Below are 17,019 nucleotides of genomic sequence, written 5' to 3'. Positions count from 1 at the left end.
ATATTGAAACCTTTTTTTTTTTTTTTTAAAGAATCCTCAAAGGAGATTTTTTTCCTTTAAGAAGAAGTTTTTTCCTACCTTAGGAAATGACCTTGGTTGAGAAGCCCTGTGTGTCTGTGTGTGTGTGTGTGTGTGTGTGTGTGTGTGTGTGTGTTCCACGAGTGGCCTCAAAAGGAACCAGGCAGAATGTAGGCCAGGGCTGTGGCAGGCGCCCCACCTGGGCCAGGTAGGGCCAGCATCGGGGCTGGGGGGGCCTGGATCTCACCACACCTCACCCCAGGCAGAAGTCAAGGGATGTCACCTTGACTTCCATGGCCTGGAGATGCCGAGTAGGGTCTCATGTGACTGCCTTCCCCTTCTAGGGTGTGTGGACACCAAGCAGCCCCTCCTGGGGGCAGGTGGCTGGCAGGGAGCCTCACCGCACTCGGCCAAGGCTACAAGGGCTCCGGTGGCTCCCACTTGCAGACCTGGGACTCAAGTCCTAGCCGCTTTCTCCAGGAAATCCCCAGAAAACCAAAAACCTTCAGAGCAGTTCTCCATGGGAAGCAATGTTGATTTTTTTTAAAAATGCTTTGATAAAACCACAAGATTTTCTTATAATAGTTTATTGAGAAATAATTTACACACCATACAATTTGCCCATTTAAAATGTACAGCCCAATGGTTTTCAGTACACTCACAAATGTGAACAACCATAGACAGGCAACTTTAGAACATTTGTCTTGTCTCAGAAAGAACACCCCCGTGTTTCTTTGACTATCATCCCCTAACCCCCATGTCCCCCGACTCTAAGCGATCACTGATCTACTTTCCATCTGCGTGGATGTACCCGTCCTGGACAGTTCCTACAAATGGAAATGCACGACATATTTTGTTGTGACTGGCTGCTTAGCACAGTGTGTGTGTTCCAAGTGTGTGTTGTAGCACGAGTCAGGACTTCATTCCCTTTATGCCTGAATATACTGCATTGTGTGAATACCCCAAACTTTTAAAATCCATTCATAATGGGCATTGGGTTATTCACACCTTTTGGCTCTTATGAATAACGCTGCTATAGATGTTCACGTGAGACTTTGTGCGTGTGTTTCCCTTTCTCTTGGGTGTGTCCCTAGGGGTGGAAATACTGGTGACTATTTTCAACCATTTCAGAAACGTCTGGACAGTTTAAAGTGGCTGCACCATCTTATATTCCCACCCACAGTCTGTAAGGGTTCTCGTTTCTCTACATCCTCAGCAACACTTGTTACTGTCTGACATTTTCATTACAGCTACCCCAGTGGGCACGAAGTGGAAGCTTGCTGTGGGCCTGATGTGCATTCCCCTGATGACTAGTGGTATTGAGCATCTTTTCATGTGTTTATTGGCCATCTGTATATTTTCTTTAAATAAAGTCTATTTTAAGTGTCTATTCAGATCATTCGCCTATTTTTAAACTGAGTGGTTTGTCTTTGTATGACTTCGCGACCCAATGAGCAGCAGCCCGCCAGGCTCCTATGTCCGTGGGATTCTGAAGGCAAGAATACTGGAGTGGGTTGCCGTGCCCTCCTCCAGGGGATCTTCCTGACCCAGGGGTCAAACCCAGGCAGGTCTCTGGCATTGCAGGCAGATTCTTTACCATTTGAGCTACTTGGGAAGCCCCTTATTATTTGTAAATGTTTGTAATCAAATTGCCAACATCCGTTGGATCATAGAAAAAGCAAGAGAATTCCAGAAAAACATCTACTTCTGCATCATTAGCTATGCTAAAGCCTTTGACTGTGTAGATCAGATCACAACAAACTGGAAAATTCTTAAAGAGAAGGGAATACCAGACCACCTTACCTGCCTCCTGAGAAATCTGTATGCAGGTCAAGAAATAACAGTTAGAACCAGACATGGAACAATGAACTGGTTCCAAATTGGGAAAGGAGTACTTCAAGGCTGTATATTGTCACCCTGCTTATTTAACTTATATGCAGAGTATATCGTGTGAAATGCTGGACTGGATGAAGCACAAGCTGGAAGCAAGATTGCAGGGAGAAATATCAATAACCTGAGATACACAGATGATACCACCCTTATGGCAGAAAGCAAAGAATAGGAACTAAAGAGTCTTGATTAAAGTGAAGGAGGAGAGAGAAAAAACTGACTTAAACATTTAAAAAACTTAGATTCGTGGCATCTGGTCACATCACTTCATGTCAAATAGACGGGGAAACAATGGAAACACTGACAGACTTTGGTGGGGGAGCAAAATCACTGCAGATGGTGACTGCAGTCATGAAATTAAAAGACACTTGCTCCTTGGAAGAAAAACTATGACCAACCTAGACAGCATATAAAAAGCAGAGACATTACTTTGCCAGCAAAGTTCCATATAGTCAAAGCTATGGTTTTTCCAGTAGTCATGTATAGATGTGAGAGTTGGACCATAAAGAAAGCTGAGCGCCAAAGAATTGATGCTTTTGAACTGTGGTGTTGGAGACTCTTGAGAGTCCCTTGGACTGCAAGGAGATCCAACCAGTCCATTCTAAAGGAAATCAGTCCTGATATTCATTGGAAAGACTGATACTGAAGCTAAAGCTCCAGTACTTTGGCCACGTGATGCGAAGAACTGACTTATTTGAAACGACCCTGATGCTGGGAAAGATTGAAGGCAGGAGGAGAAGGGGACGACAGAGGATGAGATGGTTGGATGGCACCACCGACTCAATGGACATGAGTTTGAGTAAGGTCCAAGAGTTGGTGATGGACAGGGAAGCCTGGTGTGCTGCAGTCCATGGGACTGCAAAGAGTCAGACACAACTGAGTGACTGAAATGTTCTTTGAATAGTCTGAATACAAGTCCGTGATCAGATATATGATTTTCAAGTAGTTTCTCCCATTGGTTGTCCTTTTGCTTTCTTGATGCTGTCTTTTGAAACATAGGCCTCTGGGCTTCAGTGAAGTCCAGTGTATCTGTTTTTCCCTTTGGGGATTCATGCTTTTGGTCTCCCAGCTAAGATGTGTCACATCTATTGTGTCTTGTACAATTGCCAATGTGTCCCATCCAGTGTCAAATATGTTTTCTTCTAAGAGTTTTATAGTTTCAGCTCCTACACTGGGTCTTTAATTCGTTTTGGCGTGATGTTTGTCTGTGGTGTGAGGTCGGAGTCCACTCTCATTCTCGCACTTTGTGGCTCTCCTGTTGGCCGGTTGTTGGAGAGACTGTTCTGTATGCTTTGAGTGGTCTTGGCGCCCATTTGAAAATCAGTTGGCCGTAGACACGTGTGGTCACTCTGACTCTGTTTCATTGCACTGCGTGTCTGCCCTGTGCCGCACCATGCTGCCTTTTCCTCTGTTTGTTTTCAGCTGTGCTGGGTCTTCGTAGCTGCACAGACGTTTCTCTAGTTGCAATGAATGGGGGCTACTCTGCGGTGTGCAGACTTCTCGTTGCAGCGGCTTCTCTTGTGGTGGAGCACAGGCTCGAGGGTGTGTGGACTTCAGTGGCTGCGGCTCCTGGGCTCTGAGGCACAGGCTCAGGAGTTGTGGTGCACGGGCCTAGCTGCTCAAGGCATGTGGGATCTTCCCAGACCAGGAACCAAAGCGTGTATCCTGCACTGGCAGGTGCATTCTTTATCACTGAGCCACCAGAGAAGCCTGCTCACCATACCGTCTTGATTTCAGGTTTTTTGTAGTAAGTATTGAAATAGGAAAGTGGGAATCCTCCAACGTTGTCCTTTGGCAAGATGGTTGGCTGTTTTCGGTCCGTGTAATAAGTACCGTATGAACTTTAGGATCCACCGTCAGTTTCTACAGAGAAGCCAGCTGTATTCCGATGGGGACTGCATTGAATCTGTAGATCAACCAGGGGGATTGTCATGTTAACAATATTGCCCAATCCATGGATAGGATGCTTTCCATTTGGGCTTTTTTAAATTTCTTTCAATGATAAAGATGTTTAATACGTCTTTTTTAAGGCATCTGGAGTGCTCCGGACAGCTGAGCTTTCCAGAGTGCCGGCCCTCCAACTCCCCGTAGAGTACAAGGTCTCTGCCCTTCTGTGGAACTGACGCAGCCAAGGAGAAGGAACCCAAGGAGTCAGATGGGAGGGGATTGGGAGTCAGTTTTGTTTTAACTTTTAAATGCCCTCCTGCAAGACCCACTCTTACCACTCACCTAGACAGGTGGCTTCTCATCACTCCATCTTATTGCGCTTCCATGCGGAGGTCCAGAGTGTTCTCTTGGGTTTAATGCTGCCTCTTCCGTTTGTCCCTGAAACTATTCCTCTCTCTCTTGCTGCTGGGGATTCATCATTTCTTAGGGTCCCCAGCCGTCCTTTCACACGTGTGAGGGGCAAGTCACTTCATTTACCAGGCACGTATCCATACACTCAGCACAGCTCTTGGCAAAGCCCAGCCTCCCCCCTGCCCACAGCATCACTTTGTTACAAATCAGATAGCCACGCATGTGGGGTCAGCTTCTAACTTGTATATTCCACTAGATTATTTGTCTAGTCTTGTTGTAACACTTTAATTACTATGACCTCATAAGAAATTATTTGCATAGTGTTATGGACTAAAATGCTTGTCCCCCCAGAATTCATTTGTTGAAGCCCTAACCCCCAATGTGATGGTATTTGGAGTGGGGACTGAAATTTCACCAAATCTCTAGGTATAATTTTCCTTATCCCTGAGGAAGGAAATGGCAACACACTCCAGTACTCTTGCCTGGAAAATTTTATGGACAAAGGAGCCTGGTGGGCTACAGTCCATGGGGTCACAAAGAGCTGGACATGACTGAACGACTTCACTTTCTTTCTTTCTTTCGAGATAATTTTAGGGAGAATTGGCATCTTTTCAGTGTGTAGTTTTCCAATCCATGAATATGGTATTTTCATTTATTAACATTTTCAGAAATTTATGTCAGTGATCTTATGGTTTCCTATGCAGACATCTTCATTACTTTGACTTTCTTTTTAGCTTTTGATACTTTTACAGTATTGTAAACTGCAAAATTTTTAAAATTCCATTAGCTACTTATCATTGTTATAGAAACATAATTGTAAATTGACCTTGTGTTCATCAGTCTTGCTAAATTTCATTTATCAAAGTAAATACTTTGAAAGTTCTTTTGGATGTTTTATAATACTAGTTTGAAAATAATGTTTCTCCCTAATTTGGTCAGTAATTCTTTGGTTACAAACAGCAGAAGTTCCTCCGAGGAAGTTCAAGTCAAAGGGAAGTTGGTATCGGGCCCTGGAGGATGCTGGGAAAGCCAGGGAGGGTGTCCAGCTGGGCTTGGTGGGGCCTCCCTCAGCCCCAGGGCCCTTGAACCTGCAGCCACAGGCTCCGCCTCCGTGCCCCTCCCCCAGCCTGCGCTCCTGGCGGGGCCTGCTTCCGGGTCTCTGGTCCCCGCCTCCATGTTGGCCGTGCAGCTCCAGCAACCCCACTCCTCTGGCCTCTGTCCAGGACGACCGGCTCGGCTCCAGACGGGGGCCCCTGCCTCCCCGGGACCCTGGGCAGCACACATTTCCTGTGGGACCCCGCATGTCTGGCAGAAACTTGGAAAGCATGCATGTCACGTGTGCATGTTCACCTCCCAATGTGCCCGCTATTGCTGTAATTCTAGTAGTTTTCCTACATATATGTGTGTTTCCTTCTCGCTACATAGAAATTTACAAATTTGAATTGTTATATACACCACATTATATGCTTGCTCAACTTAATTTTATGTTTTAGTATTTACCATTTCATTAAATATACTTCAAAAACATGATCTTAATAGCTGAATAGAATATACAGTATTACATTATATGGCCACACCGTAATTCAACTAAGAATTCCTATTTTTAGATTTTTGGGTTCTTTCCAGTTTTTTGTTTAATAAATACACCAGTGAGCAGTCTTGCACTTAAAATCCTATCTTATCTCTGCTAATTTCCTTAGGATTGATTCCTAGCCGTGGAAATTAGTGGGTCAAAGATTCGAACGTTGTCAAATCTCTTGATACAATGTCAGGTTTGTTTCTAGAAGGGCTGTGCTTGTTTACTTTTCTTTCCACAACTCTAAGAATACCCGTTTCTCCATCGACGGGACTGAGTATTAGCTTTTAAAAGAAATCTTTTCTAATTTAATAGGTGAAATAAAGTTGATCTCACTATTTTAATGTGCTATGCATTTTTAAGTGAGGTGGAATATATTTTCCAAACTTACTAATCACTTGTTCCCTTATGAGCTGACTGAATTTGCCCATTTTTCTCTGGAATGTCCATCTAGTCTTATTGATTCAAAAAAGCTCATTGTATATTGAGAATATAAACCCTTTGTTGCAGGACCCTTTCTGGCTCCCGTGGTAGCTGCAGACGCATGTCAGCCTGCTGGTCGTGGGAGGAGGCTGTGACGAGCTCAGTCCTTGAAGCAAGAGTGATGCCCACCACCAGGCGAGTGGGTGGAGGTCCACAGCCACTGTGAGCACAGTGGTGGGTGGGGGTGAGGGGCCCTGGGGTGCCCAGGCGTCCACACGTGGACCCGAGAACAGCGGGGATGACATGCTCGGGAGCCCTGCTTGGGCGGCCTCCTGGGTGTTGAAGGCCCCAGGGCCTGAGCCTCTGCCCGCAGTTTCGGGTTATGAGCCATTGACACTGGTCGTGCCCTGGGCCCCAGCAGACGCTGGCTGATGGGCTGGTTTCCGTGTGACAGCCTGTCCAGGTGACGGGCTGAGCCAGGCCCCCCAAGGCGCATGTCCTCCTGATGCGGCCAGAAGAGAAGTGTGGTGGTTCTCACTGCATCCGGAGGACCACGCGCTCTTGTTAATCCTGAAGGTCTCTACAGCCTAAATCAACAGAAAGAGGTCGAGGGGAGGGTTTGGAGATTGGAGACTGTTCAACACCTGGCCCTGGTCCTTCCAGCCTGGTGACCTCAGGCTGGCCACCTGCCCTCTCTGGACTGCAGTGTTGTCACCCGAGAGAGCAGAAAGAGGCCCAGTGAAGAGCCCCGGTCACCGGCAGGAGCAGGGCCAGGTGTCCCTGGAGCCTCTGGGGCACGTGTGGGTGACCTGCGCTCCCCTGGGGTTAGAAGAGGTGGTTTCTGAGGAACTTGAGTCAAAAATGACGTTCACGTCCCTCCTGAAGTAGTGCCTACCCGGCCCCATCCTTCCGGGGCCCACACGAAGTCCCCGATGCCCAGGGGCACCCTGCAGCCTCAGCCAGGTGCCCTTGATGCCAGCAGTGGGGAGAAAGGGAAGCGTGGCCTTGCCTCCCCCTCGAAAAACCCAGAGTCCTTCCGGTGCCACAGGAGCTGCCCTGGGGGGCCGGGGTGGCAGCTGTGGACGGCTCTCTGGGTGAAGCCCCCATGCCCCCAGGCAGGCTTTCCCCGGGAGTGAGCTGTCTGGGCCAGGCTAGATGGCCTGGCATGCTTCCTCTCCACCCTCCAGTGTAAGGAAAGCTCTTGGGTGCAGGCCTTGCAGGCCGCATGGGGCTCCTCACGGGCTGGTCCAGAGCCAGCACAGGGCCGGACGGGGACGGACCCGCACTCACCGTGGCCCCAGGAGCACGCGGGGGTCAGGACTGTGTGAGTACTGCACGTACAGGTTCCGTTAGGTCTTTCTCAGCACTGGAACCATGCAAGGTTCAGAATGAGCCTGGAAATCACTGTGGCTTCTGCCCAGGACCATGGGCGTCCCTGGGTTGAGCCTCTCCTGAGCAGATGGGCACCTGCTGCTGTCGGGGGTCCACCTTGGCCGAACCCAGACGGCAGGGAGACTGGGCCCAATTCCACCCGGTCAGGAGCCGCTAACACTCGTCCCCAGGCCCGGGGCCTACCCCGTGTGCCTGCGGCTCCCCAGCCCCGCATCAGCAGCCACTCCCTGTGAAACGCACGGCCCTGCACTGGGAATGACAAATGACCAAAAAATCAATTTGTAATCTGATTGGAGGTTTTTGATTTCCTCTGATGAGTTTAAATTTCATTAAAAGCAACCTTATTCCAACATAAAAGGAACCCTTGAAGGGTAAAGCGGGGATTGTCTCAGCGCGCCTAAAGCGCCGGCCCTTTGTGTGATTGCTCGTCGCGTTAATTGTGAGGGCCAGGCCTGGCGGCCCCCCCGCCGGTGTCCGTTGGCAGCTGCGCGGTTATCAGGGCCTGGGATCGGCCGGGCGGGCCCGGAGCACAAGGACTCACATTCAAAACCCGCTCTTGGGCATATTGACACTCGAGTTATCAACAGCTCTTATTATCTGCCAGGCGGGAGCGCGCGGCTCGTGGGGACAGAAGGAGCCACAGACTGCCGCCGCGGCCGCCCCCCACCCACCAACATCCTCTTAATTGTGTGTATTCTCTGGAAAAAGTGATCATCAAAGCCTCTTGTCTTGATGAGAAATTGACATTTTCTGAGGACTGCTCAGGTGCCGAGCGGGGAGATAAGGCCCGAGTTGTTTTAGAGGCGGGCGGGCGTTCCTTCCTTTCAGGGCCCTCTTTATTGCTCCTGTTGACCCGCTTGATGAGTATGGATTTCATGAGGTCTTTTTCAGCATCTGAACTATAAAAGGTTCAGAATGACACCACCCCTTATAGACAAAAGATAACCTTGCCCTTTGAATATATCGATTCTTTATTAACTAGGCTGTTTAATGCAATGAAATGAGGCATTAGATTGAAGCCCATTTCAAGTGCTTTGAATAATCTTTAAAAGCTTGGAAGACCCTGGAAGGCAGCCTGACAATAATTGGCACACATTTGGAGAGAATGCAGCTCTCAGTTCGGATTCAGAACACAAACATGAAGTAATTTCCCTCGCCCAGGTTGCCAGACCCCAGCAGGCAGCTCCGGGAGGCGGCCCCTAGCCCACCCCTGAGTGGGCATCCCTGGCACCAGCTCAGAGCCAGGGGGTGATGTCGTCCCCAGCACACGGCGGAGGGGCTGCCCGCAGCCTGTGCCCCATGAGCCCCCTTCTTTGCTGTCTCTTTAAAGCTGAAACAAGAACGCAGTCAAAGGAACCTGATTGTCATTGACAGGAAAAAAAAAAAGTATTCACAAGTTTCTTTATGTTTTGAATAACTGTTCCCTGTTTTGCTCGGCAGAACAAGTAATTAAGATGACATTTGTGAGCACTAATTTGGATCTCACTTATGTGTATGTGTTGGAGAGCTGCAAGCCAAAACATGCAAAGCCAGCCTTTCATTGAGGAGAAAATGAAAAATGCAGAATGAGATGGAGCCGGGGCACCCAAGACGCACTGGAGCCAAACAGGGCTGCGAAAATCAGAACCCCGGTGCTGACACGCGTCTCATCACCGCCCGCGCCTTTGGCTGCCCCTGCGCGCAGCCTGGCGGCAGGGCAGTGCACAGGGTCTCCGCACCTTGGCACGGGCCTGGCCTTGGTGCTGGTCCCCTCAGTCAGGGCTCAGGGTGCCCTGGTGCCTGCCCACAGCGCCTTGAGCTGGACCTTGTCCCAGCCTGACGACAGGGACAGAGGAGCTCGTGTCCCGAGTGGCCAGAGCCCTGGCTCTCCACCGCCAGGCCTCCAGTTCAGGAGCAGGGGCTGAGGTTGGAGGGCTTGGGCTGGGGGCAGGGGTGACCAAGCCCCTGCGAGCCTCGAGGCTATCTATGGGCCGCCATGGCCCTGGGTCCCACCCAGCCACGCTCAGATGTTCCAGGGGGCATGCGGCCTGCAGACTGCCAGCCCCAGGACCAGCACCATCTGCACCCCTGCAGGAACCTCTCTGTGCAGCTCGCCTGAGTGTCTGAGGGCAGATAGCCTTGGAGAAGGCTCCTGTACGACCTGTTCTTATCTTGGCCAAGAGCGCTCTGGAATCCAGGGTACGCAAACGACCTCCCAACCCAATGTCAGCGCTGCGTGTTGAACCAGCCGTTCTAACAATCAAAACAGAGCGAGTTACCCAAAGTGAAATTCACAGACAAGAAATACTTTAATTAAATATCGTGTAAAATGAACATTTTTATACAGTTAAATATCTGGAAAAAAATGTACAGATAAAACAATCTTATTGTAGGGTCTTCAACAGTAAAAGCTAGCATTTAGTGGAGCGCTCGGTTTTGAGATGAATACGCCATGAGGGCGACTAGGTACTCTAAGACCCAAACCAAGTACAGGGTGAGCAGACTCACAAATGTCCCTAACGTGTACACATGAGCTCGTTTTTAGGTCAAACCCTTACGTATACAAAATAAAATGGAGGCAAGTAAGTTCCAAGGTGACTCCTCAGGCCGGTCACAGGGCCAGAGCGTGACCGTTGGCCTCTGGGATGTTCCGATCCTTCCACTTAGTCCCTCAAATGAACACTTTTAAGTCTGGCATGGTTTTGTTTTGGTCTTTCTCGAGAGAATTTTAAGAAGTCCCTCCTTTTTGTTTTAGATTTGATTTCTGCTGCAAAGTTTGGCTCTGCTGTGTCCGCAAAGGGAAAAGCAAACGCCCCTCCTGGTCTCACCGCGGGTTTGGCACTAATGACAGTGTCAGGAAGTCATTCCAGTTCAGAAAGTACAGACAGTGGCTGTTGGGGTCTGACCACAGGAAAGGTATTGTTAAAAGGGGATTCTGGACAAGGGGTGGTTGTGGGTGCCCTGGGGCCTCTGAGTCTGGGGTGGGCTCAGGAGGACGCAGGACACAGCAGACCCAGATGCAGAGAGCGGTGACACGGGCTCGTGGGGCTTGTGCTTGTGTGTGTGTGCGTGTGTGTGTGTGTCACCATGAATCTCCAAATGAAATCTTGATCAACAATCGTGGTGTTAGCCTGTGAGAAGATAGCACAAAGGTTCTTTAAAGAAGTCCACTTTTAAGGCATCGGAGAAGTTAATGTGGCAAACGTTTTAATTAAAACATCAGAAGTAAATTTTATTTTAAACTTTAGGCCTCTGAATTTTTCCAGTAAACACGGTTCAGCTATGTGGCAAAGTCATGGGTGGCAGCTAAAATGACTTTTTACATTCTACAAAAAAAAAAAATAACGATGAACGAAGGACGCCGCCCCAAACGCTGTCGCCTCCTCGCGGCCGTTCCACATGCACGGAGTCTACTGGGACTTGTCACAGCCGGGTGGCACCGCTTTGTTCTGACTATACAACGAACTTTTTTTTTTTCTTCAAAAGTATTTGTTCAGATAACTTAAAAAATAATATAAAAATAAACAATGAATTTGACTTTTCCTCAAAATTAAAAAAAAAAAAAAAAAGGACGCAAAGTCTAAACAATAGCAAATTCTGGAAGTACAATGAAATGCAAGGACGCTGGTTCACTGAACAGAACGGATCAGACAGACAGTTCTTGGCTGAATGCTCTTCCAGCATCACACACCAGGCCATGATCGAAAACCAGCACAGACAAGGAAACAGAACCGAAACGGCAGGAAAAGCAATGTACAAAATCTCGACGATAAATACAATATTTATAATTGATATGTTACAAAATAAAGTCCCTTAGCAACAGCAAGTGTTCATGGAAAAGTAAGTGTTGAATGGAGACCATTTTATTCCTTATAAGACGCATAAGGAATAAAACTTTTTTTCCTCTCTAAATATTTAAGTGGATCTGAAAAAAATTCAAGACAAGTGTATAAATATTTAGCTACAACTTTGGCAAAATCACAAAAGTCTACAATTTTATAACCACATACAAAACACATCAGGGAAGAAGGATCTAGAAGTCAAAAGGACAACTTCTGTTACAAGAAACATGGACCTCACAGTAGCCTAAGAATGCAATAGTATACAGTGCTAGCAAAAGTGGAAAAAAATGTCGCAGGTCACACTTGCTTAACAGGAAGCTCTAGCAGTGGGGAATATTTTAACCAACAGACAGTAGCTTTTTTTTTTTTTCCTCTGTCAGTGTGCTTGTTGAAGGCAAGAGAATTCAATATCAAAGTTACAATTTCTAACTACAATAAGTTACAAAGTTTCATTTCATTAAGATGAAGTTAAGCGATGATAAACCCTCCCTCCCCCCCCGCCACCCCAGTTCTCCTAACCATATAGTCTTCCTTTCTTCCAGTTTGATGGCTCAGACCTCCTTGGCCCCCTTTTGTCACCACAAAAAAATATTTCACATTATAGAGATACACAACCATTGTGAATCTAAGTATGAGTACTGAAAAATGTCTGGAGGCGTTTTTCGTCAGTGTTTTATGATCATCAAAATGGTGCATTCACAAAGTTTCTCCCAACACATAGCAAGTACTAGACATAGCCAAGACGGAGTCAGAAACTTTATACAAAATAGGCGTCGCTTTGTTCTCCTTATTCTTCAGGACTGAGAAATGTGAAAATATGAGAAAAGTTCAGTCAGTAAAATGGAATTGTTCATGAAGGAGTAGGTTGTTTGCATGTTGATTCTTAATAGTTTAAATAAAATCTTTAAACAAAGTCTCTTGTAGCATTTCGGCCGCTGCTGACGCACTGAAGACACCGTCCCGTCAGCACCTCGTGTGTCCTGACGTGTCCCCTGAAGTCCGTCCTTGGACGCTGCGTGGCGGCAGGTAACAGCGCCCCTCACATGGGTGGGACTACCAGCCCAGACATAGCTGCAAGAGAGGGGGGGCAGGTCAGGGGCACCCCTCACCAGACGCGGGGGGCCTCCCTGGGCTTTGGTCAATGGGACAGTGGCTTTGCACGGCCCTCCACTAACCAGCCGTGGGCTCGGTTAAGGGCACCTACTTCACGGGGTGGGGGTGCACATGGGGACAGACTCCCCCCCAGGCTCCTCTCCTCAAAGACCTCACGTGGCAAAGGGAAAGGCTTCTGGCCTTCTGCGTGCGAAGGGGCCGCCGCCCACACACCTCAGCGGCACACAGAGGCCCAGGCCCCCCGAGGCCACCTCTGTCAACAGAGGCGCGCCAACCGGGCCACTCCTGTGATGCCAGCTGTGGCCGGATCTCGGACCGGGGGGCACCCGGGCCCCGCTCTCACTCCCTACGTGGACTGGGCATGCCTCGGGCTCCCCTCTGCTCTCAGCCCCTGCCCTGGACCTGCTGCTGACCGCTCCGTATCGTAATGGTGAGTCGCGGGCTGGCCAAGATCAAAGCCACCACAGCCCACCTGGTTTGCAATCGTGGGCCCAAGGGCCGTGACAAGACAGAAGTCACGGCTCCACATGTAGGGAGCGTGTCCCTTCTCTTCTTGGAACAGAGAGAGAACTTGTGCTGAGATGCCAAGTGCAAGGATGCTTCCCAGTGAACTCCTGGTGCAAAGGTAATTTAAAACCTTTTAACTTTAGTGTTGTTTAATTTTTGTCAAGAGTGATTATTCTCATTAATTTATGTATCACATATTAATACATTTGGTTCATGTAGTGATGGGAGCTTCAATTTCTCAGTTCATTAATTTCAACAATATTAATTTATCTCCGACTCACCGTTACAACTTCATGGTTTGGAAGGCCCGTGTGTGTACACACGGCTTACGCGATGCCACCGCTCGGTGGGCCCTGGCGCCACGTGGACTGCGGGCAGGGCCACGCACCCGGCCACCTGCCCCTTCGCCCCTGTGCTCTGGGGACCGCGGCCGGCTCACAGGCCAGTTGGCGGCCCTTCGGGGCTGGGTGACCCTCTCACGCTAACAGGTGTGGTGCAGACAATTATTTCAAATCACGGATACCTTTCCAGTTCCTTTTTTGAGCATTAGTTCATCAAAGTGAAATATGCCACCGACTTCACAAAAGGGCCAGTTTGTCTTCTCCACGGTAGCGTCCTCAGCACCCAGCAGAGAGCCTGGCACATAGTAGGCGCTCAGTAAATACTGGTTGAATGGGTTCAGTTTGTTTTTAAAGGAGTAACTGGATTTGGATTTCACCGGGAGGAGCATATACCAAAGGACGTGTCTGAAAGAGGCCAGATGGCGGCCACTCAATCTTGGGGCCTGTGGGCCTCAGTCACTCACCAGGAGCCGCGTGCAAGCTCAAGAGGCCTGGGGGCCCGCACACGACCCCGCCTGCCACTGCCCAGAGGGCCCCGGCACTGGGCGGGCACTGCGCAGCCCCGTCTGCAGGCAGCCGTGCCAGGCGGGGCCTCCCGCAGCCCTTCGGCGGGCCCTGCTCCCTCTGGAGTCTTTGAGAGCAGTCACCCAGAGAGACCAACTCCTTCCAGCTCTGGCTCAGGCACAGCCCCGGGTCTCCAAGGACAGCACGGCCTCGGGGGCCCCACGGTCCGTTAGACCAGGCTGAGAATCGAGGCTCGGGACCGCGCGGGCAGGCCCAGGTCAGGCGGGGGCTTCAGGCGGCACCGAGGCCCACCACCCAGGCCTGAGGCTGTCCCACGGGCGAGGGGGGCTGTCTGCTGGCTCAGCAGGGCAGAACGTGGGCCCCGCGGCCTCCTCCGTGGCCTGTTTGCACTCCCTGTGGTTTTTCCACTCCCTGCGGGCATGGGCTGCTTTTACCATGAGGACACGGAAGTCGTCTCGGAAGGAGGGGGAAATGGGTTTTATCAACCAAGAGGAAGCCTCTGCTTGCGGGGGCTGATCAAGCGGGGGTCATTCCTAGGCACACCCAGTGGGGGCTGGGGGGCTGTGTCGCCTGGTGGGGACAAAGGAGAGCATGCAATGGCCAGGGCTGCCCCGCCAGGGGCCCCAGGCGGGCTGGGGGGCAGGCCAGAGCTCCCGCCCCCAGGGAGAGACCCCCAGGCCCCGGGGGCTGCCCAGGCCGCAGCGGGGGCCGGCGTGCGCCCTCACCTTGCAGTCCGTTCCCGTTGGTGCTGGTGCAGGAAGGAGGAGGGGAGGCTTGGGGCCGGACCACGGGCGCGAAGGCGCTCTTTTGTTTCACTGCAGAGATGACATTGGCAGGTGAGAATGAGAAAATGCCGTGTGTACTGCTACAGTTTGAAGGGAGGGTGACCGAAGAGGCTGCCATGGTGGGGCTGGACGGCACTACTGTAACAAAGCAGACATGTCAGGACGCGACGCGGCCGCACGACAGAGGCCCCGGGCCTGGCCTGGGCCCCGGCCACAGAGCAAGCACGGGATGTCTCTGGCTCGGCCACTCTCGGGGCAACAGGCATCATCAACGCTTGTGTGGACTTTGGGTTCCAATTGGGCAGCCCCGGTTTGGTGCCGATTCGGTTTGGGTTTCGCCGTGTGACCGCGCGGGGCCCGCTTCCGGCCGGCTTCCGGCGGTCACGCGGACGCCCAGCCTCCAGAGCCACCCTTCCTTTTATTCCAGCAGCTCACACCACAGAACACCCAAGCAACGCACACACGTGACTGCAGCGCATATGAATCTGTGTGATGACGTGTGACAAAAACAGACACTTACTGCCGTAGGGAGAGTTAGCGGAGGAGCCATTAAGAAATCCAGGCGAGCCCGGGACCCCTAGATTGGCCATGGCGCCACTTCCGTATCCATTCATGCTAGTGCTGACTGTGCTGTAATTGGACTGCTGGGGAGTACTGCTCGGCGCGTATCCTCGCGGGGACACGCTGCTCGTGTTGCGACTGTAGCCGACTGTTGGACACCCCCCCCGGCCAAAAACAATGTTATTATCAGGGAGAGACACTGGGGGGGGGGGGCATTCCCCGCAAACCTCCATCGCCTATCAACCACTACAAAACAACCGATCGCGTTCCTCCAGCCCCAGCGCCTCTCGCCAGCTCTGACAACCTTTGTCACGCCAAGCCCTGCTTGAGCATCCTGGCCCCGGCCCGTCTCCAGCAGCCTCAACAGCCGGCCCACACGCGCACACACTTCGATCTAACTGTCGGTTGCTTTCATGTCTCTCTTTAGAAGCTATTAGCCACAGCGAGATTCCTAGGCTGCACCCCACCCCAACACTGGGTGAACTTCCAGCCTCTGCAGGCCCTTCAAATGCCACGGCTGACAAGGAGAGCTCATGGGTGGCCATAACTCCCCAGGAAAAGCTGTTTTGGTGTCTCTGTGGCTACGGTTGCTATTTCTGTCGGCATGGAGGGCGGGGCGAGGCGGGGGGAGCCCAAGCCTCGCTCCCGTCTCAGGCAGGAGAGGCCCGTCACGCCCCTCCAGGATGAGGGTGAATGCGGGCCAGGCAGCTAGTCAGGAGGTCTTTTCTGACACGACAGCCCGTGCAGAGTTTAGAGAGGCCACAACCAGATATGGTGCAGGTGGGGAACAGGCCCTCTGCTCCACAAACTCCTTCCAAGCTCAGGAACGAATCCCCGCACGTGCAACGCATCCAGGCAGGGTCCCCAGCTCCCTGCGCCACGGCCATCCTGACTCCTCCCAGCCCCCCAGGGAAGCACAGCCACTTAGGGATCGATCCCAGGAGACGTCTAGCAAAGCCCGGCGAGCTGCGTGGCAGCAGCTGCTGCCTCAGTTTCTGACTTGTCTGAGCAGCCCCTGCCAGGGGCCTCTCTGAGCGGAGCTGCTGAGCCCGGGGCGCTGCCCCCGACCCCGCCGGCACCGGCGGGCACCCCATCCGGGCATCCAGGGCAGGGGGCCCCGCACGGCGTACCTTGGTCGTTGGCTTGTGACGTCTCTGAGACGTTGACCGCTAGCTGGCTGCTGAATGAGTTGACGCCCATCATGCCCGTGTGCGCGGGGGTGTTGCCCAGGGTGGGGATCTGGTTGTGGTTGCGAGGGACGCTGTACAACGCCTCGGCGATGTCAGCCGCCCGCTTCAGGATGATCTCCTGGGGCAGGAGGGGCCCGTCACGGCCAGGCCAGGCCGCCCCCGCCCCCACCCCGGGAGCACAGCCCCAGCCCCTCCACCGGGCCTTGCTGGGCAACCAATGGAAGCGTCCCACTGTCCCTCGGTCCAGACTGGAACAAAAGGGAACGTTTTAACGGGAAAGAACCTCCCTTGGGAGAACGGCTGACTACCCCGTCCATCCCGTTTCTGCTCTCAGAGCCCAAAGGCCCCCGGCACGCACCGGGCCAGGCAGCATGAAAGGCCCTGGATTCAGAGTCAGAGAAACAAGTCCACGCCCAGAGGGACTGGCCCCAGTCTGCCCCCAGAGTCCACTGGACAGACTGTAAGGTGGGCTTCCCTGGAACAAGCCCTCCTGCCTCTGGTGCCCAGCACTGACTGGTCATTTCCTGTCTGAGCGCTCGGCGTGAGGATCCGAATGGGCAGAGGCCCCCCAGCCCCATC

The 17,019-nt window shown here is 51.7% G+C and overlaps 1 protein-coding gene across 8 annotated transcripts in view; it reads right to left on the bottom strand.

Moving 5' to 3' along the window:
* Positions 1 to 9,861: 9,861 nt before the first annotated feature.
* Positions 9,862 to 17,019, bottom strand: part of EBF3 (EBF transcription factor 3) — a 118,425-nt gene continuing 111,267 nt past the window's right edge. For 2 of the 8 annotated variants that reach the window (XM_027528813.1, XM_027528814.1), the window contains exons 13-17: positions 16,381 to 16,558; positions 15,210 to 15,398; positions 14,630 to 14,827; positions 13,562 to 13,674; positions 9,862 to 12,489 (exon numbers count right to left, since the gene is read on the bottom strand). In XM_027528813.1, the coding sequence (XP_027384614.1) occupies positions 12,472 to 12,489; positions 13,562 to 13,674; positions 14,630 to 14,827; positions 15,210 to 15,398; positions 16,381 to 16,558 (696 nt within the window). In that variant the 3' untranslated portion in view covers positions 9,862 to 12,471. The remainder of the gene's footprint in view (positions 12,490 to 13,561; positions 13,675 to 14,629; positions 14,828 to 15,209; positions 15,399 to 16,380; positions 16,559 to 17,019) is intronic. The other 6 variants (XM_027528815.1, XM_027528818.1, XM_027528819.1 and 3 more) reach the window with 4 other exon arrangements.

This window comes from Bos indicus x Bos taurus, chromosome 26, assembly GCF_003369695.1.
Source record: "Bos indicus x Bos taurus breed Angus x Brahman F1 hybrid chromosome 26, Bos_hybrid_MaternalHap_v2.0, whole genome shotgun sequence".
Taxonomy (NCBI): Eukaryota; Metazoa; Chordata; class Mammalia; order Artiodactyla; family Bovidae; genus Bos; species Bos indicus x Bos taurus.
Note: the sequence above shows the minus strand (reverse complement) of the source record. Positions and strands in the feature narration are given on the sequence as shown.